Source organism: Lonchura striata, chromosome 4, assembly GCF_046129695.1.
Source record: "Lonchura striata isolate bLonStr1 chromosome 4, bLonStr1.mat, whole genome shotgun sequence".
Taxonomy (NCBI): Eukaryota; Metazoa; Chordata; class Aves; order Passeriformes; family Estrildidae; genus Lonchura; species Lonchura striata.
The window spans coordinates 41176606-41196964 of NC_134606.1; the positions used below are offsets into that span (position 1 = coordinate 41176606).

The 20359-nt window shown below is 40.2% G+C and overlaps 1 protein-coding gene across 5 annotated transcripts in view; it reads right to left on the minus strand.

Annotated features, from left to right (window-relative positions):
* GRIA2 (glutamate ionotropic receptor AMPA type subunit 2) overlaps positions 1 to 15713 on the minus strand; it is an 88088-nt gene extending 72375 nt beyond the window's left edge. For 4 of the 5 annotated variants that reach the window (XR_002466274.2, XM_021539579.2, XM_021539577.2 and 1 more), the window contains exons 1-2: positions 15311 to 15547; positions 14861 to 15001 (exon numbers count right to left, since the gene is read on the minus strand). Coding sequence is in view for 4 of the 5 variants with exons in the window: in XM_021539579.2 (XP_021395254.1) it covers positions 14861 to 15001; positions 15311 to 15398 (229 nt within the window). In the remaining variant the exon portion in view is untranslated. Of the gene's footprint in view, positions 1 to 14860; positions 15002 to 15310 lie in introns of all 5 variants that reach the window. The other variant, XM_021539576.2, reaches the window with a different exon arrangement.
* Positions 15714 to 20359: the final 4646 nt, after the last annotated feature.

A 20359-nucleotide genomic window follows, 5' to 3' on the forward strand; every position in this document is an offset into this window, starting at 1 on the left:
AGCTTCTAATAAATTACTACCTTCCCAAGTTTCAAAACATGAAATAAGAAATTAAAGAAAATTATGAGCTTCATTATGAGCTTCAATTGTCACTGAAAAATCCTCCTTGTGCACATTCACACAGAAAGGGTGAACAAAAAAGCTACTCTGTTCTCTATATGTTGGTTGAATCTTCAAATGTGGTAGATTATCATCACCCCAGGATGGTATACATCTACATATTTACTGGAGAGACATATTTTGGTTTGGTTTGTTTCACTTGGTGCTAAAAAATTTGTGAAAATAATTTATAAGCGTGAAAGAAATACAATCAAGGTGATATTTTAGAGGAATCACTACCTGCTACCTGCCATTTTATCAGAAAACTCAACCATAATGCTGATGATTTAAATGAAATTATTCATTTTAAGAAATGTAATTACAGCTTACTATGAATTAGAACTAGATGTGACTTAAATGAACCATTTCTCAAAAGAAGAAAAACTCCATGACATTCAGTATGAGGGAAGATATATGGCAAAAGATTCAAAGATAATGAACCTCAGGAAGAATAATTTTAGGGACAGGGAGGGGTGTGTATGCAGACCTTCACTCTAGACTATTCTGTTCAACAACATTTCTCTTACATTATGCTTTCAAATAATCTGCAGAAGAATATTTACCTTGATGAACAAACAATGGTTCAGCAGAATTTCCATCTGGAAAATTGTCAGAATTCCTACATATTTTTACTATTCATAGTTTCTTAAGGCCAAGCAGTTGATGTATTTCAAATTAATCATTCAGAACTGCTAGTACTGCTAATGGTATGCTTTTAATAAGGACTGTGCATTCTATTCAAATTTGAGTAACCTGTGTTCAACAGACCCAGGAGCCCTGGAGAACATCTCTGGTCTGGACAAGAGTTCTTGTTGACATCTGGGAGGGTGACAGAGCACTGACTGTCCCTTCAAAAACACCATTCTGTGTGGGAAGGAAATCCAGAAACACAGAAGGCAAAATGGTTGTGTGCACTGATAGCCAGTTGAGATCACCACAGATTTAGAACTACAGCCTCTATGTGACATCAGCTGCAGTAATTTAGTAATCAAAGACTCACTGTTGAATTCTTCAATTTATTCTCTCTTTATTCTTAATTTAAAAAACCAAATATTTTCCATGTATTTTGTTTTTCTTACTTACCTGGGTGAGCAACAAATGAGATGAACCACAGTCAGATGCAGGGGGAAGGTTTGCACAAGTCCTGTGAATCACAGGGAACTACTGCTGGCATGCTCAGGTACACTGGACCTTTCAGGATTCAGCCTTATAGCAGCTGTCAGAGCAAGTTACTTCAGTTGAATAGAGATCTTGAAGAAAAATCTAGGAAACCTGTTCCTGAGGGCTGCATAATATTTTGTGATCCTTGTAATTTCATTGCCTGTAAAAAGGTATGGGCACACCAGAACAAGGCTGTTCTATTCATTTTTCTTTTGATGCCCTCGTTTGCTATATAACAGCACAGCACTACAGTTATTCATGCTCTTATTCAGAATTTCAGGTTTAAATTGCTCACTTTTCATCCTATGTATGAATAATTCAGATGTCGGCAAGGCTGTTTTGTTTGTGAGCATGTTTTTCCTCGGAAAGTTCTTTCCTGTTTTTACAGGAAATGAAAAATAGGCACAGTATATAACTATGATACTACATGCCTCTAAAGGGTGGTAGGAACGTGTTTTTCTTATAAACTTAACCCTAAATTGAACTTCCATTCTTTGTGCTTGGTAATCCAGAAAAGGGGAGGGCAAAAAAATCCAAGTACTTTACTTCTATCACCTACTTCCTCTTTCAGAGAAATGAACCACAATATGAATTAATTATCCCCTGCACAAAGATTATACATGAAAAAGCAAGGTAACCTTATTTTACCTGATGTCCAAAAGGAAAATAAAATTTAAAAAAATAATTCATTTTCTCATTTTCCAACAAGCTCCTTCAGAAAATATTTTGGATAAAACAGACTGTCTGACACATCATGAAAAGCATATTGAAAGTTCAGCATCCATCATAGAAAACATCCTGTCAACAGGTTTCTAATCTTTAAATCTAGTGCCTGTTATCTTAAGTGTCCATAAATGTAGCTGTCCTGACAGCTAAACAAGAAGAAATCTTTACCCACATAGCCATAACTAAACATATGCAGACCACTAGAGATTTAACTCCCTACCTTGAATGTAATCTAGAAACAAGTGACTAGACTCACGAGAATAGCAAGTACCATGTTGAACAAATCCAGTGAAACTTAAAAAACAAACAACCTTAACATCCACCTAAAATATCCAGCAGATCTTACCAACTGTACCTCCAGCATAACACAGAACTAATTAAAAAAACCTACATTGTAATTCCTCCTAAGGGGGGCAACAACACATATTTTCTGCTACAATATCAGGTTCAAAACTACAGGTCTACGAATACAAATTAGGATGAAGCATTTCAATCTAATGAGATTAGTACATTCCAGGGAAAAGGAGACCTGACTGTCTAATTGCTTGTCTTTTCACGTTTAAAAATACCATTCTAACCCTGGCCCAAACCTGTAGCAAAGATAAGGCAAAAAGTCAGCTCCTCTTCTCTACCACCCTCTGAGCTCCCAGACTCTCTCACTTGTTTCTCCACCACTGGACTGCTCCAACTTCAAGGTGGCAGATGAGCACAGCACTCAAAGCACCAGCACAACCAGACTGCTTCAACCCATTACAGCTCAGAAAGAGGGTTCTGCTCAGTGACCCCACTTCCTCTGCCTCAGAGCTGCTGTCCATCACCCCAGGAGAGAGAGGAGCAGATTCAACTTTGCCCCTTTCAATTGGAAGCTTCTAACAGGAGCTTTCTGTCACTTAGACTGGCTTGGTATCTGTTCCTTTAGGTACTGTTGCCAATTTTCACTGAATCAGGCAACTGATTCACACCCTGAGACTGGGAGACACAGATGTTCCATCTTTGACCTATACCTGGACTCCTGAATGTTCCCAGTGACATTTGGAACATGACAGTGTTACACACCACAGCTTCCAAACCACTTGGGGAACTGGTCAGTCCTGGCACGCTGTATGGAAAAGAACTAGAGATTCACCACAGCTAGCATGTATGTAAAACCTGCAGCCAAAGTATGTAAAACCTCCAAGGACCACAGAATGAGAAATTAACAGAAACCCCAGAAGTAACATAAATTGAAATGCGCACATCTGCCCCATCTTAAAAGTCTAGAAGGATGTATAGGACAAATCTAAACAGTATGAGATTTTTTTGGTCAAAACTCTCCTCCAGCGTATCAGCTAGTGAGGCACACCTCTTCCTGGCCTGTCAAAAGTCTCTCCTTTGGTCTGTCATACACAGTTAAAAAACTGCTTTGTAACAGGATGAGATGTCTTGAGTTCTACAATTTCAAGCATTCAGGAAAACAAACAAAACCCCCACTTTACACCTCTCACCCAATGGATCTATATCCTAAGTAGATCAGTCACTGAGCAAGGAGTTCTTAAAATCAAACTTTGAAATCAGAAGACAACCCTCATGAGATAGACTAGAGCTCCTGAAAAAGCTACTTTTGGTGCATTTAGCTAGTTGGAAAAAATGAAAGAAGGAAAAAAGAACCCTACAGAAAAATAAGGCAGAATTTTTCTTGAAGGGGAAAAAATTAGATGAAAAGCAAATACAGTTCAACTGCAGTGCAGAAGACAGAAGTTGCTATGCAATCTGTAGTGATATAACTAAGTTAACCATGTGAATATTGCTAGCTTCCTTGGGAAGTTTCAAAGGACATTTACTAAATAAGGCAAATTTAAAGGCACAAATATCTTGCTATGAAAGCACCAATGTGTCACAGTTAATAATCACACAATTATTTTCACAGTCTTTTTAGTAATCCAGTAGTAGCAACACTAGTTTTGGACAATTGTTTTAAGCACTATGAGGACAGAAGGAAAAACCCCACCGAACAAACAAAAGAAGAAATAAAAAAACTTTAGAATGAAATAAATCTACATTGTTGAATTTATCACCAGTATGGAGAGAGGAACAAGCCAAGTGAACATTTTTCCTAACAAGTTTGGTTTTTAAGGCAGCTGATACTTAGTTTTTAAAATGGCTTCTATGTATTGCAACATACGCACCTCAAGATGTCATGTAACAATGAAATATGGCAAAAATTGAACACTGCAAGTTCCTGGAATACAAGATAAAGCCAGAAACAATGGCACAAGAAATCAGGATTCTGTGTACCAGAAAATAAAAAGTAACACTAGAAGTCACAACATTGACAGAACCACTGTATTCACAGGTTCAGCAGGAAGTCAGAAACACTTCCATACAGAAGGGCAAACAAAAATCTTGAAGTAATCTCTTTTGTATCCCCAGAAGAACAAAACTAGATGTAATCATGCTGGAGGTCCTTCAGTGTATTGGAACAGATATATACCATCCTTGAACCTGTATTTATTTGGAAAGTCAAAGTCATGACTTAATATGATCTGTGCTTTCCTCTATAAAAACCAACTAATTGCAACAGTACTTACAAAAATGTCAGAGTTCCTGAAAGCCATTTGGGTGTTTACAGACTTGCTCTTTTCTTATGAAACTGAGGAAATTACTGATGTTACAAAGTACATGATCCAAGCACCATTTCAAACACTGGAGTACCTGAAGGACCTTCACAGGCTGCCAGATGTGCCACAGAACTTTTGACACTCCCATTTTCTGGAGCTGCCCCTTGAGCTCATACAAGACAGCATACATATCACAAACTTGGTCGTGAGGAATTTTAACTGCATTAGAATTAGAAGTGTCCTCCACAAATGGACACCTTGAAGAATATATTTTGGTTTTATCATATTGAAATAGGAGTAAGGAGATAAGCCCAAAGAAACGTTAACTGCTCCACTTGCTAACAAAATCAGTACTTGCAGCCCACAGATACTTGTTTACTTCTATAGCAGAAGTATGTTACTTGACTTTACACAGTCACAGTAAAACACATTTTATGACAAGTAAAAAAAAAAAGGAGTTAAGAGAAAATTAAAATTTCAAGTTTATTCACAGATTTCATTAATAATAATGCCCAAGATAAAATGCAAAAAAAAAGGACAGTATTAAGCATTCTGTTTTTTCCTTCACCTACACAAGAATAGGTCAAACTCTTCCATTTTTAGCTAGCAGTTCTATTAACATATTTAAACTGAGTTGAAGAGGTCTAATAATTTTTCTAAATTAGATTTCCATACTGAAACCTGACAAAAAACTTAAGGAAAGTGTAAAATAAGTAAGGAACCCCAATCAAAAGAACATGGGATCTTATACGAGCATGTGCCAGAAAGTTTGCAAAAAATAGTTTGTAGGTCAGATAAGTGCTCAAACATTATTGCCCTTTTTAAGGAATTGTTTAATCCCTGTCTCTTTCCATACACAGAATAACCAAATTCATTTTCAACATTTATATAGAAAAAGTAAGTAATTTAATTTTTTTTAATCTGGTTGTATTCCTACTGCCATAAGCAGAAGTTTGAGCATTTGTTTGGCTGGGTGAAATTAGCCTGGTCTTATTGGTCTGGACTCCAGATCACTGGATCAGGTTGTTGAATACATCAACAAATCCAATTAGTGGGTAAAAGCACTGAATGACTTTTCAGTCACGACTCTGCAGAATTTCAGCATGTCCCACTCTCACCAAATGAAAGCACCTTCAGATGGAGCAGATGTAAAGCTGTGAGTGAAATTAAAACCCCACTTATACTGCCACATATAATATATAGTGACTCATATTCTCATCTTCCTGGTCCCTCAAATCCATCTAGTCCTTCAATAAAATAAAATTATATGATTAAATTTCCAACTATTCAGTTAAAATGGCCTCAAAATTTCAAAGCTGTGCATAAGCCTGGCCCATTAATATTCGCTGGCTGAGCAATTGTTTAAATTATTATATCTGAATTTTCCTCACAGGTTTTTTTTCCTCTATGCTTTATCATGACAACAAAGGGCAAGAAATTGCCTTCCTACTTCCAAAAGCTCGAAGTTACTTTTTCCTTCCTGCATCAGGCAAAATATAGGATTAAGGTGTTTTTAACAAAAATTAATTGGAGCAGGAAAAAGGAAGAAGAGTAAGAGACAGTGAGGGATTCTGGCATCAAACTAGTGCTAAGGGCATTCAACTTGAAAATGAAAGACAATGGTTTAAAATTCAGGTCTTCTGCCTGACATGGACAAGAGAAACAAAATAATGAAGTTACATCCTGTATGATTCTTCTAACCACTCCCTGTAATTCCACTGTGGATCAATTCTGCTCTTGCTATAAGTAGCATTCGTGTAGCTTATTCAAGCACATGCCTGGTATGCACTAACCATGGAAATAATTTACCCTGCTTTACAAATATTACATTGGAATAAATTCTCAAATATCAGTAAGTCTCTGCTCAAGGAACAATCATGCAGGAACATTTTGCTGCTTGCCAGAACTCACATTTGTACAAAGAACCCCCTCTGAGACTTTAATAGCACAGTGTAATGGAATTTGCAACTTTCACAGAGGGGAAAGTAAAAAAAATATAAATCAGCATTTTGTCTTGGAAGACATTTTGTCCAAAAAACCCTCACAACTAGTATCAGGAAAAAACATTTTGAGCAAACTATCCCTCAACAACCTCAATTTCAAAGATTTATGAGATTATTGAACAAATTAATCTGACTTGTTCAGAGCTGTACAGTCTATTTCATCAGCATACATTTGCAGACATTCTGAGATAGTTTACACATACAGAAGGAAATAAAACACATTCAAATAATTTAGATCCACATTACACGAAATGGTAAAGCATATTAGCATTTTAATTTTATGGATCTAAATCAGAGTCCTACAACTTCCAAATACATCCATAAAAGGCAAAAAAAACAAAGAAAATAAATCCCTTTTCCATGCTGCAAAGCAGGTGCAAAGCTGCTCTGCTGAGCTCTCTTGCCCTATTGCTGACATGAGCCCCAAAAACAATCTTCCACATACAGATGAGAAAAATCTCTGCATTACCTATCAGATTGCTATTTAAACTTGCTATCATACCACGTGCTTAGAAATAATTTGTTGTCATCTTCAAAGTGTGAAAGAAAATCTGTTCACACCATTTGTAATAAACAGAGGCATTTTTTCCAGTCCAAGCCATGTTGGCAAACTTCTAAACTCGTTTACACTAAGGAGAAATTACAATGGTATGACAGCCTTAATCACAGCAGCCTGAAAAAAAATTGCAAAATGAAATCAATTATGGGTTTTTCCAATATTTTTCTAAAATTACCTGAACTTGAGATTAAACTGAATAGGTGATATAGTATAGAAAATATGTTCATATATCTATTCATCTTCATGTACCTATTTTGAACATTTTATAAAATTAGTCTCTGTTCCTTATTGAACTTTGAAACTCTTCTAGCAGTTGTATGACTATGCATTTATGAGTCAGGGCATTTGAATATTTTGCAGAATTTTGCCCTACTCTTGTTCACTGGAAGGACCCTAGGGGAAAAATATGCGCATTTAAAAATACAGATGGCAAAATATTTTTTTTTTTAAATTTTTTTTTTTTTTTTTTTTGCTAACAGTGAAATGCAAACATACTTATTTTCTGCAGTTAAGTAGTGAAGATGCTATTTCCATGTGCAATAAAGCCCACTAAGTTGTTCATGGACTAACTGAAGTGCCTGGCAATACAATTACATATCCAGCATCCCAAATATACAAATCAACCACACTGATTCTAGGTAATTAATACAAACCTGAATATTTTTCCTCTGATAACTAATAAAACAGTAGATTAGAGTTGAAATTAGACATTTCTTTAGCTTGAGTCTATCACCTTTAGTTGAACTGTACATTTCAACCCTCAAAAAAATCCCATTAATTTCTCTGAGTCAGGTTTGGGAGCAGGTGGTGGGAGATAGTAATACCTGGAGCTGAACAACACCTTGCTGATCTGATTCACAGAATCACTGTGAATATCTCTGTCTTGTAAATTTTTTTTCATACTTTCATAAATTGTCTAGCCATTGGAAAATGCATTAGGTATCTGTACATTAAATCAGTTCAGGACAGGAATGTTAATGCTTTATATTCATTGCCCAAATGGGGACTTTGAGGGGGAGAAAGGTAAACTCCCCATAAACTGAGTGATTTGAGAACCTTTGTTAACACAATTTTAAAAAAGAAGAAAACATAATCAAAGATCTGTGGTGGAATAATTGATAAGCAAGGAGGCACAACAGTGCTGCATTAGAAAGTAAAAATTGTTCTGTGGTGGTCCTTATACAGATAGATAAAAACAACCAACAGTATTTCAAAAGACATCTATACCACTCTGTAAGTGCATTCAAATTAAAGACAACAGCTGTATTTTAAGCACAGTTATTGATTTTAGAAGGTTCAGTACAAATTTGTACATGTGGTTATTTAAAACCTGCTTGCACTCCTTACTGCTGAGCTGGTTCACAGTATGCCTTCACTTTGTTTATCTGATGATTTTATTCACTCCTTATTACTTATCCATACAAAATTCATTATTATTTACTAATTTAAATAAAAGCTCTTTTTCAGTTTTAACAAGTTTACACTTTATACGCATTTGTAGTCAATGCAAATTTTTTTATGAACTTACCAAAAGAAAACATTGAGGTTTCAAGACAAAATAACCATGATGCTCCACAAACCTATATATTTTGTATAAAAACATACAGACTTCTGCCCTAAACCTCTTCAGAAACCTACTTGGCAAAAGGAATTAAGTCCTTGTCCACAGTCTTCTAAAAGCATATACCACTGTATTCATGTTCTGATAAATGTAATGATCAGTTAAAAAATAATGGAACATATCTCTTGTTCATTTCAGAAAGAGAAGTTTCAGTTAACTGTCAGATAAAAAACCCATTCACATATATATACAGAGAGAGTTTAATCTATGCAACAGCACTTTTTAGCTATTTGGGTATTTTTTCAGTGTTATTTTCAGTCTCACCTGACATTCTTTGGCTTGAGTTGCTGTAACATTGTTTCCTAAATATGGGCATAAGCCTTCAATATACAAAATTTTGAATTCACGCACCTGGCTCACAGGCACGAGAACACTACTTAGATATATTAGCTTACTAGTAAGTGCTGTGAGATAATCCTCTTCAGAAAATAGACTGTAGAGTTTAACCAATGACCTGCTTTTGATTTATCTGACATTCAAACAAACTGCTGTTCACTCTTTTAAATATATATGTGTGTACACTTACATATATATATATATGTATACACACACATGCATGTCTATCTATATATGTACATATACACATTTATGTTTACTGTGGGTTCAGTCCTCTTTTTAGTTTCCTGAAAATTAGTCCTATCAGCATTTGGGATTTTAAATTCAATTAATAATTTAAAATTATACTTTCCTTAATAAAATAGTTTTTTATAATTTAATCATGTTTTCACAGAAGATGCCAGATCAATTATGCCATCTGAATTTTCAAAATAATGACAATAGAATAATCTTTACCTGTTTAATGCATTTTCAAATTAATACATTCCCAGGTATTATATACTTTCCTATTAATTATTGACTGTTCAAAAGGAACCATTTATCTGCTAAATATCTCTTAATTCTCAAAAGTATTTTAATCATGAGAAGCTTGAAGAAAAGAACTTTTGAAACCAGCAGTAAGAGCACCACTCAGTGCAGTGCTGCTTGGTTTGGGTACATAAAATATGCAGGATAGTAAAGGAAGTCTTATGTACACAAGGAGTGAAGTACCTCCCCAACTCTGCAGTCAATCACACTTATCAAAGTCAGTGTAAATTAAAATTTTCATTAGCATAAACAGAATAAAATGCAATACATTTTCATCTATATTAATAAAATTACATATAAACACATGTATTGAAGAGATTGACTGATAATGTTGGTTTATTTGCAAGTTTGATTGGCATATTTAAGGCTTGATTGCCAAACTACTCACAAAGTACTATTAAACATAACTCACATTTAGATTTGTAGGAGTAAAATATATATTTGTACTGTATTCGAAACTGCACGGTAAATTATTTCAGATATTATGGATAAAATTATTGCAATAATCACATAATAAGAATTTGGAAAGTCAAGTAGGCAAGAGAAAACTGTTGGGTTTGTATCTCTCCACATTCTGGATCACGGCTGTGTGAAAATGGTCTATGAGATCTTTGTGTGAAAATGGTCTGTGAGATCTTTGTCTCTGACAAAGATGCACAGCAGGGACAGCACTGCCACATAATAAATAACCCCAGGTTTCTTTATAAAGAACTCTCAGGAGTAGGAGAATGTTTAAAGTTTTCTAGAGATCAATTTCGAAAGGAGAAATGTTTTGAGAGAAGCAAAATCACAGGAGGCTACATCCTGGTTTTATTGTATCTTTTTACTGCAGAAACTCATCTGATCCTTACCATTTTAATTACACAGAGGCACAGAACCTATTTCACATCTGCTCACTGAGCCTGAGAAATGTCTTCTAGTGAAAAGGAAATGAGAAGGAACTAGAATACAAATTAACTGAAACACAAGCGGCTAATAAATCCCTCCTTTCCTTAAAATCAGGTCTAATAATTTATTGCAAAATACATTTATGCTTGGTCCACAGTAACTTTAATTTGAATATGCCTGTTTAAATTTTTTCCATCCTCCCCATTAAAGGATATTTATTTTTGTTTTTTCTTTAAGATCTTGACAGCATTATTCTCAATGCTATTTCTTTAAGAATGAAAGCTATAGCATTATATTCCAAAATGGTTGAGGAAACCTTTGCCATGACTCTCAAGTTGCAACATGCCAGATATTCATAGGTTTTCAAATCTGCTGGTTGAAGATATAATGAAAGGATCTAAAGTTTATGCATGAATCAGCATCCCCTTGTCACAATGTCATGGTGCAGTGATCCCTGCAGAGCTGTAAGACTTGATTTAAAACAGCAAAGCTCAACACTGACTCGTGAGCCAGCAGGATTAAACATCCAAGATTGTACATATATTACCTCTGTGCTCAAACTACCATACAAAAAACTTGTTATCATAATGGCAGTTTTATAGCACCCCATAGGAAACCTCTCTTTAAGTGACTCCAATATCCTCTCAATTCTAAAATATGTGAGAACATAATACAACTACCCCTGAAGCTGTTGGGAGGCAGATTTAAAAGGAAAGGGTTTAATCTTCGTCACTTTCCTTCTCTCTTGTTTTGATGGAATTAAAAACTTTTAAAAAATATGTATCTCTGATGGTCAACACTCCTTCAATTAGACTAGATTCAATTACACTGTGCTGAAGGACAATGAAGTCCACTGGTCTAGATATGCTCCAGTGGTTTGGATATGTTCCATTCTGACCTGTGAATCACCTCCAACGCTGTACCTCTGCTCCAGCTGTTACACCAAACAAACAGAACCAAGACGGTTCTGTTAGAATGAACCAAGAATTCTCACAGAGTCCTAAGCCCAGTCTACTTCCCTTGAAAGCTACAACTGCAGTGATGGCAGTAAACCCTGCTCTTAATTGTGCCATTACTCTGAAAAAAACATGCACCATCTCTCAATCCAAACCACCAGGCTTCCTAGTGATGCTGACTTACTAAGTGTCAAACTGCAATTAGATTCTAACAGCTACTCCCACTGACATGTCAACACAGCTCTGCAGAGATGCAAGTCCAACAAACTACAGTGACTATTTTTTTTGGCTACTTTTTGAATATAATTGAGTTGTGTTCCTTTCTCAGGTTACATGAAGGTGGCCTGTCCACCTTGGTCAAAACCTATAGAATTGGGGCCCAATTTGCTGTCATGCAACATGTTCATTATGGCATGATCTCATGGTGTTGAGGTGAAATTCCCACTGAAGTGCAAGTCATTACATGAGTTAAGGCTACCTACTCACAGAGTGTCCACCCCACTTCTACACCCATTTTTGGCCACCTTTAAATGACTGAGTAGTATCACTGCTTGGAATATTCTTCGGGGATACAGGGCCATCTCCTCCTTTCTGAAGTTTAGGAACCTAACTTAAAAGTAGTACCAGCAACATCAGTTCATCTAAAAACCATTTGTTCCATCAACAAACTCCAAGCAACCGCTGAAAATTAGTTTGAATACTTTTACATATCTTTGCAGTGGGCTTTTTATTTGCTTGTTTGTTTTTAAAGTAGATGGAGTAATGTGCTGTTGCCCTGAGGATACCAGGGTGGGAGGGAGGCAGGCTGAGCCCAGGTGGGGTGGCACAGGGGACCATGGGCACTGCCAGCTGCCACCTGCAGGTGCCAGGTCAGGACCAGTGGGCAGGGCTGTACCCCACCTCTGCCACACCAGCTAGAGCTTCTGCAGCCTGAAACACGGCTGGCTCAGGGGTTTAAATCAAGAGACAAAATATTTTGGTGGCAAATTTGGAGAAGAAAAAGGTCATAATTTCTATTATGGTATAAGCCTGCCACTACATTTCTGTGCAGGACAATTGCCTTGTTGGAGTGAAACACCCAGGTAAATACTGAAGTATTTTCAGATTCATATTATCCTACATTTCTGTGACCTTCTTTTACACCTGCATTGTTTCATAGCGCTGGTTTTGAGCACACGTTCTTTGAACACTATTCTAAAAATAAAAAAAAAAAAAACTAACACACTCCCACCCAAAAAAAAACCCCTAACAAAACCAACTGCAGAATGTTCACTATTTCAAATGAGAACCAGTAGAGAGGGGACAAAAAGAGATGGATTCTTCTTAACCATTTTGCATGCAGTGCTCTACAATCAGCTCCTAAATTCTATTTCTTGTACACCAAATATCTGTCTCTGGAACTCCTTGTTCTCCAAGCAAACCCTTCTGGGAAGGTAATTGAGGGGATACTATACATATTTTTAGCACATGCTTCACTAGTCAATTAAATACTATGCACAAGAAAACTTGACTACAACATCAGCGGTAACTGAGGTGATGAATAAACAAGTACATCTTCATGTCTTAATTTGGAGCTCTTCAAACTGCTTGAAAATTGAAGCCTGGTGCAATATTCAGACAAAAGAAAATCCAACATATGGATGGCATCCATCTCCCTTCTGCTGGAAGCCTCGAAGTCCATCACTGCAGTCTACAGTTTACACATAGCATCTGAGTATTTTAAAAGTTCTCCAAGAGACACAAGAACAAGGCTAATATATGCACACAAATGCTGGTCAAAAGCACTTGATGGTCTTGGAGAAAAATATGCAACCTTTAGTTTCTGAAACACAGGGTGACTATGCTCCTCTCTACTGCTAGTAGGAAAAATCTGGTGTTTTGTAAAACCTGTTTTCGGGGTTTTGTTAGCTTCACAGATTTGAGGAACACATTGTCACATTTTTGCAGAATGCCACGTAACTGCTACACTTGCTTAATCAACAGTCCAAGCAACATCATCTGCAAATACTGACCACGTGTGGTTCTGGTTGCTACAAACCCCCATTATCTAAGAAAGGAAGAACTATCCAAGCTATTTGCAAAGATTAACCATTTAGCATTACTGTGGCTGATTACATGCTCTGACCTTTTTTTGCCTTCAGCTACGGACGCTATATTCTCCTACCCTCCCACATGCCACTTGCGTTGAGCTCTTGCACCACCTATCCCAGCCTCTGTGCCAAGCCGTCCGTTTTCAGCACCACCGCACAGGGTAGCTGAACGCGGGGGAAATAAAAAAAGGTCGCCAATGGAGGGAAGCTGCTCCCGCTGACAGCTAACCTCCAGATTCGGTGTCCCTTACATCTGTTTCCCAGGAGGGACGGGAAAACGCCTGGAGGGAGCGCAGCGCTGGGCGGGAGCGGCCGGCACGGCACCGAGCGCGCTCCCCGCTCGCTGCCGCCCGCGCCGCTGCGGGGAGCCCCGGTTCGCCTGAACCGGGCACGGGCGGCAGGGAGGGCAGCGGGGCAAAGGCGGGCACGCCTCACCGCCCCGGGAACGCCGGCCGCGGCTCCCCGCTCTCACCCCGGCACGGGCAGCGCCAGCCGCGCCCGGCCGAGCGCTCCGCGGGGCACACGGCACCGGCCGGGCCGAGCGCAAGCGGCAGAAGCGCGCACCGCTGCGGGGCTCCTCTCTCCGCGCTACCACGGCCGCGCACCCCGCCCCGCCTTCCCCTCGCAACGCATGTGCTCCGCGCCCCGCGGCACGCGTGCGGCCGGGCCCCGCCGAGCCGAGGGCGGAGCCGGGCATGGCCCCGCCAGGAGAACCGCGGGGGCGGCGGGCTCCCGGCGAGGCAGAGCGGGCGGCGAGCGCGGCCGCCCACGAGCGCCGCGGGCGGGGGGCGAGCGGGCAGCGAGATGGAGAGATGGAGCCCGCAGCACCGCGCGGCGTAAAATGGCTGATCGCCCCCCGCCGCCCGCTCCGCACCCCTCGGCTGCTGGCCTGAGGGGGCCCCGGCTCTGCCCACGCCGGTAGCGAGGTGCGCCGCGACCCGCGGGCAGCCCCGGGGCGGCGGGGGAGCGCTGCGGGCAGCCCCGGGGCCGCGCAGCCTTACATAACGCGCGGGGGGAGCCGCCGGGAACCATTTTACAGCTCCCGGAGGGCTGGGGGCGCACGGAGACCCCGCGCCCCGTCCGCACGGGGCCGGGCGCTCCCGCACCTGCTCGGCGGCGGGGCGGCTCCTCCCGGCGCCGCGCCCCGCACACACACACACGGGCACACACACGTACCCCGCACACCCCCGCACACACACACAGACACACACACGTACCCCGCACACCCCCACGGCCCCGCCGCACCGCTCGCAGCCGCCCCGCCCCCGCGGCAGGCTGGCAGCGCCCGCTACTCACAGGCGTTGGTGACGGCGAAGCTGTTGGCCACCTCCAGGTTGTCGATGTGGGGAGTCAGCCTGAACTCCGAGGTGGAATACTGAACCATCCCTACCCGAAACGCGCTGTACTCCTGATCGGCGCCCCTCGGGAACAGCCCCCCTGCAGGGAAACACACACGCGTCAGGCGGGCGGGAGCACCGGCGGAGCGGCGCCGGGCCGGGTCTCTGCCCGCCGCGGCGCTGGGCTGGGCGCGGGTGCCGGAGCGGCTCCGTCCCGTGTCGGGGGGCGCGGGGGCCCGGCGCTGCGGCCAGGGAAAAGGCGAGGGGACCTCGCTGGCGCACGGCGGGCACCGCGGTGGGACTGGGAGCGCGGCGACATGACAGGAATGCCCGAGTGACAGCGGCGGGGATGAGGGATCGGAAGATCCGCCGGGAGGAGAGCGGGGTCCCCCCAAATGCGGGCACCTACCGATCTGTATGCTGTTAGAATTGACCCCCCAGATCAGTCCCCACAACACAGGAGCCAGGAAGACAGAAATATGCATAATCTTTTGCATTTCCAGGAAAAGTAGAGCATCCACAAAGCCACGGAAACGGCCCTTTCTTCTTCCTCCTCCTCCTCCTTCTCCTCCGCGGAGCGCGCTCGTCAGCAATTAGATCCCGTGCGCCCCGGACGAGCGGCCGGCGGGAGCAAGCGAGCCACGGGAGAGAAGGAACGAGAAGAGCCCCGCGGCGGGCGTGGGAGAAGCCGCTGTCCGAGGAGCTGCTGCTGCCGGCGCTGCCGGCGCTGAGCGGGATGGGGGTGCCGGCGGTGCCCGCTGCGCTCCCGCCGCCCGGCCCGGCCCGGTCCGGTCCTGCCCTGCCCTCGCACGCGCTCGCCCGCGCTCCTCGCACTCAACGGGCGGGCGGCGCTCCCGGCGAGGCGGCGGCGGCGCCTGCGCGGACCCGGCCCCGGCGGGAGCGCGCCCGCCGCGCCCCCTGCGCGCCGCGCCCCGCCCCTGCGCGCCTCCAGCACCGCGGACAGCGGCCTCTCTCCGGGAGAGCATCTCTTCATTCATTTGGCTATTTATTCATTTACTGCACCGGCCCTCCCCAGGATGGAGCCGCCTCACAAATACACCTGGAAAACAAATTTCTCTTTTGTTTTGTTTCAGCTGCTATACCCTCACCACAGAAGTTAATAAGCAGGAAGAGTTAAAGCTATGTTGATATTTCGTTTTCATGCATAACGGGGACTTTTTTTTCTTTTCCCTTTCCAAGATGGGTTCCAGCTGTATTAGCTAGACATGCTATTTACTGCAAGCTAAATTTAACATTTCTCAGTTTGGCGCAAAGTCTGTTGCTGTGCACCACACACACACACACACATTTTATAAAAGAAAATGCAGTGTAGCATTCCTGCGACCAAGACGATGAATTTGCTATTAACTAGTCATTTTCTGGCATATTTTTATTAACTTAGATTTAGTTAACAACGCTGGGAAATATTCACATAGGAAAGGATACTGATCTTGCAACGAATTACCTTTCCTCTTTTTCTTCCTTTTTATTTTTATTACTTTTTTTTTTTTTTTAATTCTCCTTTCCACGAGGAGGGTATCAAAGCTTCAGGTATTCAGATGTCAATATGAGTAGATATCCTGAACACATAGGAAGTTTGTAATTTTAGTCCTTTTAATCATCACTAATTCATGATGAGTTTTGTTTCATTTGAGTCATTTCACCAGGAAACCCTGTACAAGCTTTTTTCTGTACTTGTCTCATCTTCTCTCTCTCTCACGCAAAATGAGATGAGCCTGAAAAAGAGGGTAAACTTTAACAGCCTGAGCATAAAGCCCCTCTGGGCTTATCTGGGTGGAATGGCAGACCTGCTACAGCCCTTCCTCACTTTCTGCCCCCAGCCTGGTGTCTCCCAGAAGCCACATTTTGCGCTGCCTGGTAAAAACCTACTGTTGAATTCCGTGAAAGGGGCAGGTAGCATCACTGTGAGAATCAACAGATTAAGCTGTCACGGGAAAGCTTGTATTCAGGTAGTCCCCAGTGCATCCCAGACAATGAGATGTACAGACATTTATTTTTAAAAAATATTCCAGTTTAAAGCTGCCAATCGTTAACAGAAACATAAATAAATCGTATGTTTTTTTTTTTTTTACTGACATCTAAAGCATCCCCTTATGTATAAAAATGAGGTTAAAATGAAGCAAAGGTCTCAGTTTTAAGACTGTATTTTAATATGTTATAATAAAACAAAAAAACAAATTTTCCCATATACATTATAACTGCATAGCACAATATAAAATAAAATAAATATAAAAAGGATTAGGGTGATGTAAAGCATAAAAATTAAATAATGGTTGTTGATTTTGCAATGCATATTTTTCCATTTCAGAATTGTGAGCATGTATAGGTATGCATCATGTACAATATGTGCTCATGTATATATATGCATGTACTACTCCACTTTTGTATCATCACATCAGAAAAAAAGAGTCAGACTACGTGGCCATATTCCACTGTCGGTGTGACAGGGAAAAATAAAAGATTTAAACTGATATGAGTAAGTACAAAAGGACAGCATGGGCGAGTCAATCACCAAGGAAACAGTTCAATCAGAATTTAGTAATAGTGAAAAATGTCGATAATAAAAAAAGTCTTTTTCAATGCTCTGTTTTTTATAACAATGCTATGCTAATTGAAAATATGCAATTGGGCAAAGGAGAAAAAAGAAATTTATAGGTGATAGTAATTTATGACCATGTACTAAGAATAGATATATTCATTAACACTGTGCATGAGAAAATCAGACTACATGACTGGGAATCACATTCAATATTTTTTTCTCAAGGAAAAAGAATCTTGCAAGACATAAGTAAGGACTGTATTCTTCTTAAAAACAGAAGATAATATTCTCATATGCATTCTTCTGAATCTATGAAAGGAGCTCATATAAAAATGCATTAGTTCAGAATGTGAACAAATCATCAATGGGGAGACTGTTAATAATAGGCATCCATCACTTGTTGAAAGGAACATAGCAGTGCAATTTTAATGAAAACAATGGCAGATGACAGAAGTCCAGATATCAAATAATAAGATGTCAGACCCCTGAAAAGCCAAATGCTTAATCTTGATTCCATAGAACTCCAAGAAAGGTTTGCAACTTACTGCAAAGAATCATGGCTATACTTGATTTAACAATTTAATATTGTCTAATAGATATTCTGAATGTAAGGTAGAAGTTGGTGAGGAAGTTGAAAAGAGCTGATATATGTGCTAATCAGGAGTATAATTTATCAGGAATACATTTCCTCTGCAATTCATCCTGGCACAATTCTGGTTGAGACAGTGGCTGCAGTTCAACTAAATGTTCATGTGTTCCATCAGTTGAATACGAGATGCAAAAAAAAACTTGGAAAAGACTGAAGAACTGAAATTTTTTGCTTTGTGCCCAGAAACATTTAATGATCACTCCATATACTTTCCAGAAAATAATTCAGGAATGACTTGAAGACATGGAGTACCTGCTTCAGGAAAGAAATTTAGACAACATAAAATACTTGAGGAGATGGATGGAGTAAAAAACTGAGTTGTTCAATGCTGATACTGACCACATTGAGATTAGAAGTAAAGTTTATCTTTTGTTTTGCTGTTTTACTAATGTGCCATTGACCTTGCAGTCATATGCTGAGCAATATAATGAAATCCTCAGCCCTGCAAAATGCACAGTTAAAGCCAGAGTCTTTTCTAAAAATCCTAGCTGAAAAAGGTTGAATTCTGAAAAGGCCCTTGGCAAGAGCTCAGATTAAATGGTTATAGTAGGCCTTCTGGAGTTTTATCCTATCAAATTTTGGGATTTATATTCTCAACTATTTTCTATTTCTTCATTATCAAAAAATCTTAAAATGTGCAGATTTATTAGGATGCAAAAATGCTGTATAACATATGAATCTTTTGATTCTGTGGCTGATCAATAAATACTTCCCTTCAATAAGGATTATTGTCGTTGGATTTTTGAAATCTGCAGAATCTTTTCAAATACCAGTACGTGTAAATAAAGAGGAAATACAAATGAAGGTTCCAAATCTATTTTGAAGTGTGCAGTCCCATATGTTCACTCTGGATCTCAAGAGTGTTCTTAAAAATAAAAAGTATGTCCTGATCTTTCATGCTCGTTCTGCCTCCTGTTCTGATTAGCAAACACGTACTGTTCCCATTAACAGCACACACACCCGAGGAGGACACGTTCTAAGGAGTAGCTTAGGCTACCTTCTATTACAAGATTTTGATGATAGAAAAAGCAACATCATGACCCTTCTGGCACAACTGATGTAAAATAATTGGTAATAACCATATAGCTTTCACTTCCCTTTGCTGTGCTGTGACAGTGCAGTTGTTACCATGTTAGCAAACTGTTATGAGACATTTATAGCAATTCCGGAGTTACTTTTCTTATTTGACCTATTTGTGTTCTTTCTATCTGCAGAAAATGTTATATTTATTTTGTCAATAAAATCACTTAAGTATATACTAAATATATGTGGAATATATGTGTATGTGGAAAATCTGCTATAGATTATTCAATATTTTTCTACTGAGATTATAACAAATTACATTATTAAGTCTCTGGAAAAACATAAAAAGAACACTTTCAGATTTGACTATGCATGCTAAATCCCTGATTCTTGTCTGGAAATATCTTTCTTTTTCTTCCAGTTGCATAAAAAATTCCATGGCTTTGTCTCAGACCCAAGGGATACATTTCTTGTTCCTGTCCTATATTTTTCCCTGCCTACCTGCTACTTCTCTTCTTCTTTGCCATCTCCTTTCCTGGCTGATTTCCATCTGGTTTTCCAATGTATTGCCATCAGAATCTCCTTTTCTCTATAGTTATTTTGATTTGACCCTCATATTTTATTCCCCATTCCCTTTGTGGAGCAGAGCTAATTCAAATGTGTTGGACTGTTGCTTTCGACTATAATGGCCAGCCTTGATCCTCTCTTTTTTCATCTACCACTTCTTCCATCTATTCCACAAGCAGTGCCAGCCTTGACTTCAGTGTTGTTTTTTTATTCTCATCATGTTCTTATTCCTTTTTTCATACCAGCATCTATATTTGAAGTATCAGCTCTATACCCATATTTCAGGTCAGTTCCTAATCACTGATATTCCTCTTTAGCTTTGCATCTTTTCTGTCACCTGTGAGAAATGTATTACTTGTTATTCAGAATGAAAAGACCTTTGGAGATGATGAAGACATCAGATCTCATATACCAGTGGACTGTTCCCTGCTGAGGTATGGTACTTGTCAAATCCTCAGTACTTGTCAAATCACCTCTTCATCTCACTTACCTGCATTCATAAACAACACACTAAAATGTTAAAAGGCAAATACAAGCTGACAAGAATGTTATAGTCTGGTCTCTATTGACATATCTGGGATACACTTTTAGTGTTAGTCTCTGATTTCTACTAACTTGTGACTTGGACCTTTTTCTGTTAAAACTAGGTGTTTTTTTCC